The sequence below is a fragment of the Tubulanus polymorphus genome, chromosome 3 (genome assembly GCF_964204645.1).
Source record: "Tubulanus polymorphus chromosome 3, tnTubPoly1.2, whole genome shotgun sequence".
Lineage (NCBI taxonomy): Eukaryota > Metazoa > Nemertea > Palaeonemertea > Tubulaniformes > Tubulanidae > Tubulanus > Tubulanus polymorphus.
The window spans coordinates 177,709-190,094 of NC_134027.1; the positions used below are offsets into that span (position 1 = coordinate 177,709).

The 12,386-nt window shown below is 39.1% G+C and overlaps 2 protein-coding genes across 3 annotated transcripts; one reads left to right on the forward strand and one right to left on the reverse strand.

Moving 5' to 3' along the window:
- Positions 1–1,316: 1,316 nt before the first annotated feature.
- On the reverse strand, positions 1,317–8,154 carry LOC141902753 (uncharacterized). Of its 2 annotated transcripts, XR_012618937.1 has the most exons (8): positions 8,055–8,154; positions 6,832–7,334; positions 6,304–6,417; positions 6,012–6,227; positions 4,975–5,047; positions 4,522–4,724; positions 2,393–3,906; positions 1,317–1,454 (listed from the first exon to the last, which is right to left on the reverse strand). XR_012618937.1 is itself a non-coding variant. In XM_074790629.1 (7 exons), exons 2-7 carry the CDS (start codon positions 7,256–7,258, stop codon positions 2,498–2,500), a joined length of 2,442 nt encoding a protein of 813 aa, XP_074646730.1. In that variant the 5' UTR covers positions 7,259–7,334; positions 8,055–8,154; the 3' UTR covers positions 2,317–2,497. The 2 variants fall into 2 exon arrangements, 1 of the variants encoding a protein (XP_074646730.1); XM_074790629.1 differs by lacking the exon at positions 1,317–1,454 and having other exon boundaries at positions 2,317–3,906.
- Positions 8,155–8,815: 661 nt separating this feature from the next.
- Positions 8,816–12,050, forward strand: LOC141902490 (uncharacterized). The gene is made up of 6 exons (XM_074790244.1): positions 8,816–8,894; positions 9,253–9,457; positions 9,795–9,875; positions 10,189–10,378; positions 10,695–10,806; positions 11,404–12,050. The coding sequence occupies exons 2-6, from the start codon at positions 9,271–9,273 to the stop codon at positions 11,647–11,649; spliced, it is 816 nt and encodes a 271-aa protein (XP_074646345.1). The 5' UTR covers positions 8,816–8,894; positions 9,253–9,270; the 3' UTR covers positions 11,650–12,050.
- Positions 12,051–12,386: the final 336 nt, after the last annotated feature.

Consider the following 12,386-nt stretch of genomic DNA (forward strand, 5'->3'; position numbering starts at 1 on the left):
TTATTTCAATCGTGAAACAGTGAACAGATACTGAGACTAGAACTGATCCTTCTGACGGATTACATGAATTTACCATTTACAGCCCCAGATGATAGAGTCGGAGGAGAAGCGGGGGAAGCGGATAGTGATTTGATATTGAACTCCACTTCTTTCCGTCTGAAATACGTGGAAAAAATCCACAATCCTTACTAATACCGGATCCGCGGCGGCGCGAGTTTAATTTGTTTCTGGATCCAGTTCCACAGTTGTTTTTGAGACTCAGTTGCATCCAGAGTTCTTGGAAGCCCTATAGAATTCTCATATTTTACAGGCAATTTAAGAATCGTAAATGTTTCTACTGTAAGTTATATCATTGATATCACAATCTTTGACTCGTGGTAAATTCTCAATTTCAACTAAGACATTATAGGTGTTCAGTCCATTTCCTTATTTTACTTTAAAACAAACATGTCCAGTCCACTTCCTTACTTTATTTACTTAAATGAAAATATAATCCATATCCTTATTTTACTTTTTACACAAGTCAAGTCCATTTCCACGTTTTACTTCAAAAGAAACTTTTCAGCCCGCTTCCTTGAAATAAGCTTGTCCAGTCCCTTTCCTTATTTTACTTTAAAATTAAATTCTTTTTTTTTTTCTAAATAAAAAAACTTCGTCTTTGATCACGAGTCCAATCGTCTAAAGCCAATATGTCGCTTTTATTTATAAATGATGAGTTGTTTCATCGCAGCTAAGAAATTGTCAACTCAGTAATCCACGAATCATTCTAACATATCCAATTGCCCTAATATTAACATAACACCCTCTCGCTCTCTCACATCTCACACCGGTACAGCAGTCGTCGGCCGGGGGTGACATTGACGACATCTTTATATCGAAGATAAATCCATTATTAAGACTATCGGAGCTATCTAATATAAATAACAGAGATCCCAGGGGGCTACAGTGTAAATCACAGGCTGATCCCATCAGTCATCGGAATTACAACTGAATCCATCTCCTCAATTCCAAATTGCCATCACCAGAGAAAACTGATTATTAATTGTAGACTTTCTCAAATCATTTGAAAGTTAAATTGTAGCATTAGACTGTTCACACATTTAGGGGGTTAAAATGCCCACTTCACACACAGAAAACAAATGAAGGATAACAATCAATTTTTCAAATTCTCTGATTTTCAGCAATTTTCTTCATTAAATTCACCGAATTAGTCATGCTACTATTTAACTTTAAAACAACGAAGACCATGCAAAAATTGAAATAAAAATTTAAAACAAAAATCGATTCTAGCAATAGCAATCATCTTTATTGCCTTCTTTTTGCTGAATGAATTAAATATCTGAAGGATGCAGAAAGACTCACTATTGAAAACACAGTATCTGCTGCTACAATACTGACAGCTTCACGAACAGCTGCTTACCCCGGCTGGGTAAAACCTGATTCACAAAATACTGCTGAAAATACAAACATATCCATTCATTTTACATTCAAGTGACAACATTGTTAGAAATATATCTAAAGGACAAGGGCTGTAATAAGAACCATTGACAGCTACACCAAGGGGCCTTAAGAGAAATGGACAGTGAGATGAATTACAAGCAAGGGACAGCTAGTTAATTCACAAGCAAGGGACAGCTAGTTAACTTACAAGCAAAGGGACAGCTAGTTAACTTACAAGCAAGGGACAGCTAGTAAACTTACAAGCAAGGGACAGCTAGTTAACTTACAAGCCAGGGACAGCTAGTTAACTTACAAGTCAGGGACAGCTAGTTAACTAGAAATACAAGCATATTTTCTTTTCTATGAAGGTAATGAAATGAATTTTGAGACAAGAAACCGTAGAAATTGTTGGAGACAAGAAAGAAAGAGAAATGAATGAATTGTATTGTAGTTTTATGCGAGGTGATGTGAATGGACCAGTAGGATGAGAGGAGGTGGCCACGGGTTTCATAATAACTATCTGTGCCATTATCAACTAATCTAATAGTAATACTATCATCACTCTGACACACAGACACACAGAGAGCTGATTCAATAATTGTCATCTTCAATAAATCTTGATGGATTAATGTAGAATTCAGTAGTGCACACACAGCTGCCTTCATTACAAATACACTGGATTTAGTTCACTGCCATCTCCCTGGTTCTATGTGGGTTTAAATCTACTCTGATAGACGAATTAGTTTAGAAACCGAGAGTAAGAACTATGTGATACTAGGAATGAAACAGTAAACCAGGTCCAGTACTGAGAGTGAATATGCTAGGGGTGATTTTCAGTTCGTGCATAGTACACTAGATGGCAGCAGTGTCTGGTGGTTTTGGTAAGATGAACACTAGATGGCAGCACTGAGCGTAGTCTAACGGTGAGGCGGGAAAATTGAAATCAACCAACCTGAAATCAGATAACAGCATTCGATCAAACACGCTGTTAATCCAGATTAGGATTAGTATAATCCAGTCGAACGTTCTTATCTGAATCGAGCACAGTACAGTTGACTCATTGTTGCGTGGTTATGGTAACCTCATTTTCGTCATCTCGGGTAGTTAAACTCAACAATGCGGTAACCGGTGATGACGGTGATGTTGCTGTTATTACACTTTGTTGCGTCTCTTCGACGCTGATACAACAATACTCCTGAACGCTAGACGTGGTTGCCCCAGCGACACAGTTGCTGATATCATTTTTGTAAACAATAAGCGGTTGTAGAATGAACTGATTTTGAATGTTTAACGGTGCCGATTGTTGAACACACGCACCGGTAGTTCGTTTCGGTAAAATGAACTGATGACCTCGACCTCTACCCAGCTGCGTCCACTGCGATTGTTGCTGCGTTGCTAGGAGACCGGTAACAGTAATAATCGGTGTATCTGAATTTTGATTTCGATTCGGATTTTCGTTTAATTGATTTAATTCCATGTGAACCGGTAATTGCTGCTGCTGCTGCTGTTGGCCAGCACTATGCAGCATCACGTCCGTACCTGCAGCTGCTGCACCTGCTGCTCCTATTATACGCTGTATTTGAGCACTATCCGGTTGAATTTGGAACTGAATTTCAGAAAATGCGGATAAAGGAATCGTTTGAACTTGTTGTGAATTGTCAGCAGACATGAGTAAAGTTAGTTCAGTATTATCCATCTGATCGGGAGTGATATTCACATGCTGCTCATGCACAGTAAGGGCGACATCCTCCCTCTGCTGCTGCTGCTCGTGCTGCTGCTGCTGCTTGTGCTGCTGCTGCTCGTGCTGCTGCTGCTGCTGCTGCTGTGCGGGGTGTTGAGGAGTCAGTAATAAATCTGATTCAGTGACCTGTGTTGAAGCAGACGCCTGGCGTGTTGAGACTGCGTGGTTGATTGTCGGAACGATGACAGAAGCCGATGAACTCTGATCTCGGATACAATCTTCCTCTAAAGCGATGATTAGCGTTGAACCCTGCGACGAGTCATTGTTTATAACCGGTGTTTGTAAGTCTAATACGGCTTGAGCAGTTGCCACCAGGTCGCGCTGTACGGCGTCCACCAGGGGGCGCTGTTGGTCGTGTTGTTTAAGATGAGCTCGTAATGAATCCTCTCTATAGAAACTGCTGTCACACTGCGGACACCGATGATGACAGTTTTTACGATTCACGCAGCTCCCGGACGCCGGCGACCTTGACCCCGATGGAAGTTTAGCGTTCGTTTTCGCTTTACGTTTATTCGGATTCGAAATGGTCGTTGCCTTGACTACGGATAATCTATTGTCATTTTTCGATTGTTGTTTGTTGCCGCTGGTTACGATCGAGCAGCTGTGTTTTTCGTCGCGGTGAGTTCTCAGATCAAATCGAGATTTCGCTACATAGTTACACTTTTTACACACAATAGAGGGCGCATTCGGGCCGTGGTTCATTCTCTTATGCACCGTCAGATTCCCTGAAACATACACAGATATAATGAATATTCAATCAGTCTCATTCTCTACATGGTTAGTAGGAGTATGGCTTCACTTTTGATGCGGTAAAGGCTCTGGTTTAGTGAATCGCGCCGAACAGCTCATCGTGTGATTTATCAAACAATGAAAATAACCTATGGACAAATCATTAATGTGATAATAACCCAGAAGGAAGATGTGTGTGTGCGTTTGACTTTTGATTATTTGCCATGACAATAATTCAGATAACTCCTCATAAAGTAGCACTTTTCAGCGCTTATTGACATTGTTGTGATAAGCAAGCACAATCAGGGCCGTAACAAATTTTTCCCAAAAAGTAACACTTTTAGTAGGACTTGCTGTAAACTTTAGCCCGTACAGAAGTTAGAAGTTCTGTCCTCAGTTTCGGATCATTCATTTATTACGTACGCATAGAATTTGAATTTTTCAACCCCCCTCCCCCTCTGTACGCAAAATCAGCCATTTTTTTCGTATACATTAAACATTACAGTACGCAATTTCACTGACCCCTCCCCCCTCCCCTAATGCGTACGTAATACATGCACGATGCCTTCCTCAAATCAAAAGATAAAGAGACAAATGAAAATGAAACGTACCTTTAACAGAACAGGAATATTTACAGAGATCGCAGTGAAATGGTTTCTCACCGGAGTGAATTCTAACGTGACGTTTTAAATCAGAGTTGATTTTAAACGCTGCTTCACACGTCTGACATTTAAACGGTGCGTCCCCCGTGTGAATTCGAATATGAACCGTTAACTGACTTGTATTGTTGAACGATTTCATACAAATCTGACACCTACAAATAAAATTATTAATGTATTAGATTGAAACAACACGAGCAAATATCGGAAAACCGTATTATCGGAAATTACAGCATCCAGCTTCACACGTCACGTGAGTTTCAATTTGACTCTAAGAAAGGAACTAATTTTTTTATACTGGAGTCAAACTTAACCAATTGGGTTCGCGATGAAGTTGTAGTTGAAATTAGTTCATTTTCAGTATTTCAACTGTAGACCTGCGGAACTGGGTTCATGAATTCTCACTTGTAAGGCTTGAGTCCTGAATGAATTCTTTGATGTTTCACAAGGGCTGATTTTTCATTACATTTATATTCACCTGAAAGTAAAACACAAAAACTTTTGAATACAAAAAAGCCCCCGGAGATTCATGGGTCAGCCCTAGGGAGTCATGGGTAAGCCCTAGGGAGTCATGGGTAAGCCTCGGGGAGTCATGGTTCAGCCCCCGGGGATTCATGAGTCAGCCAAGGGGAGTCATGAGTCAGCCACGGGGGAGTCATGAGTCAGCCCCCGGAGATTCATGGGTCAGCCCTAGGGAGTCATGGGTAAGCCTCGGGGAGTCATGGTTCAGCCCCCGGGCATTCATGAGTCAGCCAAGGGGAGTCATGAGTCAGCCAAGGGGAGTCATGAGTCAGCCACGGGGGAGTCATGAGTCAGCCCCCGGAGATTCATGGGTCAGCCCTAGGGAGTCATGGGTAAGCCTCGGGGAGTCATGGTTCAGCCCCCGGGGATTCATGAGTCAGCCACGGGGGAGTCATGAGTCAGCCCCCGGAGATTCATGGGTCAGCCCTAGGGAGTCATGGGTAAGCCTCGGGGAGTCATGGTTCAGCCCCCGGGGATTCATGAGTCAGCCACGGGGAGTCACGAGTCAGCCACGGGGGAGTCATGGGTCAGCCCTAGGGAGTCATGGGTAAGCCTTGGGGAGTCATGGTTCAGCCCCCGGGGATTCATGAGTCAGCCACGGGGAGTCATGAGTCAGCCACGGGGAGTCATGAGTCAGCAACGGGGATTCATGGGTCAGCCCCCGAGGATTCATGGGTCAGTCCCGGGGATTCATGGGTCAGCTCAGGAGATTCATGGGTCAGCCCAGGAGATTCATGGGTCAGCTCAGGAGATTCATGGGTCAGCCCAGGAGATTCATGGGTCAGCCCCGGGGATTCATGGGTCAGCCCCCAGGGATTCATGGGTCAGCCCACGGGGATTCATGGGTCAGCCCCCGGGGAGTCATGGGTCAGCCCCCGGGGATTCATGGGTCAGCCCCCGGGGATACAAGGTATACTCACATGTATCACACTGATATCTTTTCTCCTCTGAGTGGTTTTTATAATGTTCGATTAGTTTATCTTTACGACCATATCTACGACTACAAACAGGACAGACGTACGGCTTTTCACCGCTGTGCTTCACCAGGTGGCGCTTCAAATCTTTCGGATACGCGCACGTAAATGGACAATCTTTATACGAACATTTATAATTCTTTTGCGGCAGTTTACGCGCTTCTAAAATACAAATTCGAAACAGAAATGTTGATTTGATGGAGATAGAACAGAAATGAGAGGGACGAGAGAAACTTACTGTTAGTCGTACGTCTGGACGTATGAACTGCAGGAATTGATCTCCCAATCGTCGGGAGTTGAGATATACCCCTAGTATTCACTGATGAAGAATCATTTGATTTCTTCTCTTGAACTGAAAAATATCGATGAGACGTCATTCCAAAATCAACAGCTCAATAGAATTCAATTGAAATATCATAATGATATAAGTCTGTCGAGATATTTAATGTAACGGCCTGTAAAATGAATATCATTATCATTCATGTCAAATTTCCATAAGATTACAAAACTGTGAAATCATTTCCATATTTCTATCTATAAATAAAATTTCATCAAATTTCCAAAGTAAAGTTTGTTCAAAAAAGTTAAGTGCCAAAGTTAGCTTAAAACTTGTCAAAATTTGTAAGATCGATTGCAGAATCAAAATGAGCTTAGCCTAGATTTATGTTGGCTTGAATCATCTTTAAAAACAGGACTTGGTTTTGGGATGAAAGTAGTTTTATCTAGGTCATCACTGAGCCGCTCTAGTTGTACATATAAATAATACCTGTATTCGCTGATGAATAACTCTTTTTCTTCAGTAAAGGTGGAATCTGCTGCTGATCAGTAACATTACATTTTAGATCAATTAATTCAGTTTGATTAATCCGTGAACCTCGAGTGTGATGACTATCACTGGTACCAGCAGTACGAGCAGCGAGACCTCTCTCTTTATCAGACACAAAGTCTATCTCATCACTGGACGCTTGTCTCACTAACTCTATCAATTGTCGCGATGCCGTTAAGGTTTGGTCGGCAGTCCGGTGTTGCGGAGGAGTTGACAGTGTTTTAGAATCTGCCAGATGTTGTTTTTGATAGTATTTTCTCAGTAATATGCACTGATGCTGTTTGTGTTGCGTGAATTCTTTAATGCAATCGAATTCAGCGCGACAAGCTCCACAAATGTGAATATCGGGCGATAATACTGAATCCATCCTCTCAGAGTCCGTGAGGTGAGGGGTCTAATTACTGCATATCCATCACCTATAGGCCCATTCTTAAAGATAACACCTGAAATTATAATAATTATAATCAATTATAGAACTATAAAATAATCTCGGCGCTTTACGTCACATGTGGAAACAAAAAGACATTTTTTAAAACAGACAAACGAACCACAAACTGTCGTCACTATCAGCAAAAATAGCTTACATTCTATCAAGTTTAGAACATGGATTTCGGGTAGTCTGAATATCAGTTATTGTTACGGTTGTTTGTGGAACGACGGCTTGACTTGGATTTCGGGGATAAGATTCAGTGACATTGGAACTGTAGCGACTTAATAATTCACTGAACGACATTTTTTCTTTCTGTGGGCCAGGCCGACTAGGCAAATGTTTTTGACGAAAATTAAGTACATACGCGGGTGGGAACTAATCGTCTATCTGAAAATGACATCTCCACTTCATTCAATCGACTGTATTTGGAGTAATTCCCAAACATTCTCAACCAAATCACATGAAATCAGCTTTAATACAAACTAGAAGACTTTATGCTTCCAGCGAACCTATAACCAACCATCACACTACGACAAATATCGCACAACGAAATCAGCGTTTATTTATGGATTTCGGGAGATGGAGGTGACTGATATGGACATCATATAAGTAGTAAACATTTTTTTTTTGTAGAGCAAAAATGGCAGTTTTTCCACTTCAAACAATGATTTCTATGTGAGATGTTTAGATAACCAAAACAAACCATATATTTTTTGAAACTAGGCAGTCATACCTTTCCAGCTGTATCATTTATTTGTATAATCCATGCAGTTACGGAGCTTAGTAGCTCAAAATACAAAAATGAGGAAGGACACAGCTAATTCAAATCAAAGTCAAATTCAAAATAACTTTATTAGTAATTGATGTTAACAAACACATTATCGGATTAAAAAATCAATGAAGAACAGAAAACATAGATAGAAAATTGAGTTTGTTTGGGTTATCTCTATTAATGTTGTTTCAAGTAAAAAAAACTGCCATTTTTCGCGGACTTTGGGTTCGAATCCGCGTTGACCCGGACCGGGTGAAGATGCCTGACCAGTGAACTGTTTGCCGTCCCCTTTCGGGTGGTTTCTACCATAGAACTATAACCGAATTACGTTAGTTCTATGTTTCTACCATCCTTCGTCAGTCTAAAAGATTTTTTTATGGAAATAAAGGTTTCAGTTTAAACAGTTCTAATAAGTTTTAGTTCACAAATTCACCGCTAATGTTGTATTTGGAGGCAGCACGTAACAGTCAACAATCTGACAACTTATAATATTCCATCTGTGGCATGTGAATAAATAAAAGTAAAACAGAATCTTCAACTGAAATGATGTCTGGTGCGCATCCACACGTATCAATTGTTTACATAATAAACTTAGTATAAACATTTTAGAATATATTATCTCCATAGATTGACTTTATTTGCTTGATTAGTTTTAAATTCTGAATCATTTGATTTACTTTTATGTTAGACCGTTTCGTTGGATCACGTCTTCGGTATTCTACCCTGTAAACAACATGGCGTCGATGTTGTCAAAATAACTCGAATTTTATCGAATTTTTGTCGAGTTTGCCTCCATCATTGGTAAGTGTATATTCTTATCGATATCTCCCGGTTTATCGCTCATGTCACGAACGATCAGTGAATTTCTGATGTTTTCTGTCGCTGATTTCTTCTGATTTTGTGCAAATGAATCGGGTTACCATCAACAAATCAAATTCACGATTTTATTGTTGTCGTTGAGACAACCATATCATTTGCAAATTGAAATCCTCACCTAAGCCTGTTAGTTACAATATGGAGTGACACATGATCGTAAGGATAGGCTGTAACCGCAAGGCTGAGTTGCTAATAGAAATTGGCGATTATTTTCAAAATCAAACAAAATTGGCGAAAAATTACATTTAAATCCTGGCCCGAATGTTTCTCACATTTATTTCAGGTGTTGATTCTAGTGGCGATGGATGACCCGTTCCTGTGTTCATGTAAAGCCTGTACGCGATTCTGGAAAATCAATTTCGGCAAATATTCACCGGAACTATTACAGACATCACCGATATGCCGTACTGCTAATACCGCTACACTTCTCTGGCAGAAAGGATTAATCAAAGTTGGAGACCGTGTGAAAGTTGCAGGAAAATATCCAGGTATCAATTCGAAATAAAAATCTATGAATTAGATTTCATGACCAGTCTAAGCCCGTCTTATTTCTGATCATCTAAAAACACTTGAGACCATTTTTTTCAATTTCTGTCATGACTATTATTTGAGATACAGGGTGCAAATCAACAGTTGATGATTTTGAAATTTATTCTATGACATTATTTACTCAAACTTTATCATCATTTCATTTCTCTGTTGATGAAGTTGAGTCGAAACTTTGAGACTAAACCGTAAACTGTTTATTAAGTGTGAAATACCGAGATCAATTTTTCGTCATGCAGAAATAGAAGTAAAATATATAATTTTGTTTTGTTGTTTTAGGGTTAGTGAAATTTGTTGGAAGTTTAGATGAAAATCTAATGGCTCCAGAAGTTTATGTTGGAGTCTCATTGTATGATAACAGTAAGTAGGTTTAATCACACGTGTGATCAGTTTGTTGTTAGATTGTTCTGAATAGAGTCACAGGACCCTATTCAGTTTTTAAAGAACAACTTTTAAGAAACTGTGTACCCTTTTTTTGCGTGAAATTGGATGGTTGTGTATTATGAATCATGACTTCAAATTAGCCTCTAAAATGCATCTGGCGGGCTTCATTTAAAAAAAATCTTCATGGTCCCTTGTTCTGGGATTATGGGTCCCTACTTCATTAGTTCTCAGCCCCAAAGTAGAATTTTGATTTAACTGAATGCGGATTTCAATGTTTGTTTGTTTGTAGTTGGTTCAACTCATAACGGTGTGTATGATGGTAAACGTTATTTTCACTGCGCTCGAGGTCACGGAGCGTTCGTTCCTTACTCTCATGTACGCCTGATTACTCCACCTGAGAAACATCCTCCGATACGCGGTAATTACATGTTCAAAAACTACGAGGAAATTAAAAAACGACGAAGGCTTCGAAGACAAAAGTAAGTTTCATTCGTAGTCAGTGTTTTCCTCGACAGGTTTTAGCTGAAGATATCTTTTGATTTCAGGGAAATATTGGGATTTTCTATTCCCCGATCATTAAAAACCCTGAGTCTAATCATAGAACTCTATAGAGTTCTATGGTCTAATGATTCGTATTTTGTTTTTATCATAGAACAAGAAACTTATTTTGACTGTATAGAATTTCCACATCTTGAAATAAACAGATCAATCTTTAGTCAGGGTTCCTACGGATCAGGCAAAATCAGGCTATTCTACGTGAAAAAAATAATCTCGAATTCATTCTTCGGTTTGTAGAGATCCAAATTTTGAAATTGGAATGACGTTAGAGGAAAGACAGATGAGAAGACCGAGTACAAGCAGTAGTTCAACTTTAACAGCTGGCGATCCTTTAGATGTCAAATACTTGGTAAATATCTCAAAATCAAATTTCGTAATAAAACTTTCATTCGCACTGTTTCAGATTATAAGAAAAGTTCGGCTAAACTTGTGAGGAGCGTAAACATTGATAGTTGTTTCACTGATGTAAACATTGATAGTTGTTTCACTGATGTAAACATTGATAGTTGTTTCACTGATGTAAACATTGATAGTTGTTTCACTGATGTAAACATTGATAGTTGTTTCACTGATGTAAACATTGATAGTTGTTTCACTGATGTAAACATTGATAGTTGTTTCACTGATGTAAACATTGATAGTTGTTTCACTGATGTAAACATTGATAGTTGTTTCACTGATGTAAACATTGATAGTTGTTTCACTGATGTAAACATTGATAGTTGTTTCACTGATGTAAACATTGATAGTTGTTTCACTGATGTAAACATTGATAGTTGTTTCACTGATGTAAACATTGATAGTTGTTTCACTGATGTAAACATTGATAGTTGTTTCACTGATGTAAACATTGATAGTTGTTTCACTGATGTAAACATTGATAGTTGTTTCACTGATGTAAACATTGATAGTTGTTTCACTGATTGCTTGATCTCTTTTATTCCAGGATCTCATGAAACAAAACGAAAAAAATGCTCGAAAACTTCGTCGTCAAAGTAACAGCACGGTCAGTCTGCCGGAGATTCCGTCGACGACGACGTATAAAGATAAACAATTCGAGAAATGGAAGAAGGAATTTGGAGGCGGGGAACGAGGAGAGAAAATGGCGCGGACTTTAGAACGGTTACACGTCGCGTTCGATAAAGGATTGGAATTAGAAAATGAAACCAATGATTCGCTGTATGATTATTGATCCACAGTTCCACTGTTTTATAGCAGGACCTCAAATATAGCTGATCTAGTGTTGAGACCAGTTTTAAGATTTTTTGTGTTTTATATCAGGATTTTCCTCGAATGAGTTTGTTTCTTATTTACGATTCAGTATTTTGTTAGAATTTTTTTCTATTTCAATATCTGTAAAATCGAAAAAGCCTTATCTAAAGGTATACTGCTGTTATAGATCAAGTCAGTGCTAGTAAACCAAAGATTCTACTCTTTTCAGTGTCATATGATGAGTTGTTTTGAAAGCGAAAGTTTATTTCAAAACTATAAAATATTTGTCAGAATGTACTTTTTCTGAGATCACGATTTGATGTCAATTCTTTCCGTCCAAACATGACATAATGATATTTAGTAAATGATATATTTTTTACATTTATCCACATTCAAAACTTGTTGTCAAACTAATAAAATGTTTTACATGGAAATAATAAATATATTTATCAACATTAAATCGGACATTTTCGTTTTCAAGTGGTGACACCTGGTAGAGCTTATGAAAACTAGAATCATTTTCCGCCCTAGACGGTTCCCTACTCAACTGGCCTGGAAGTTTTGATAGTGTTTCTCTGCATTCCCCGTGGTAACAACATCAGTTATATTTGAAATTTCATCTATACATCAAAAGGTCTAACGGCAGGGCGCATGCTAGGCGCGCGTCTCGGGTGTCCCAATTCACACGGATTATAAAAGTAAACCAAGCTGATCTTT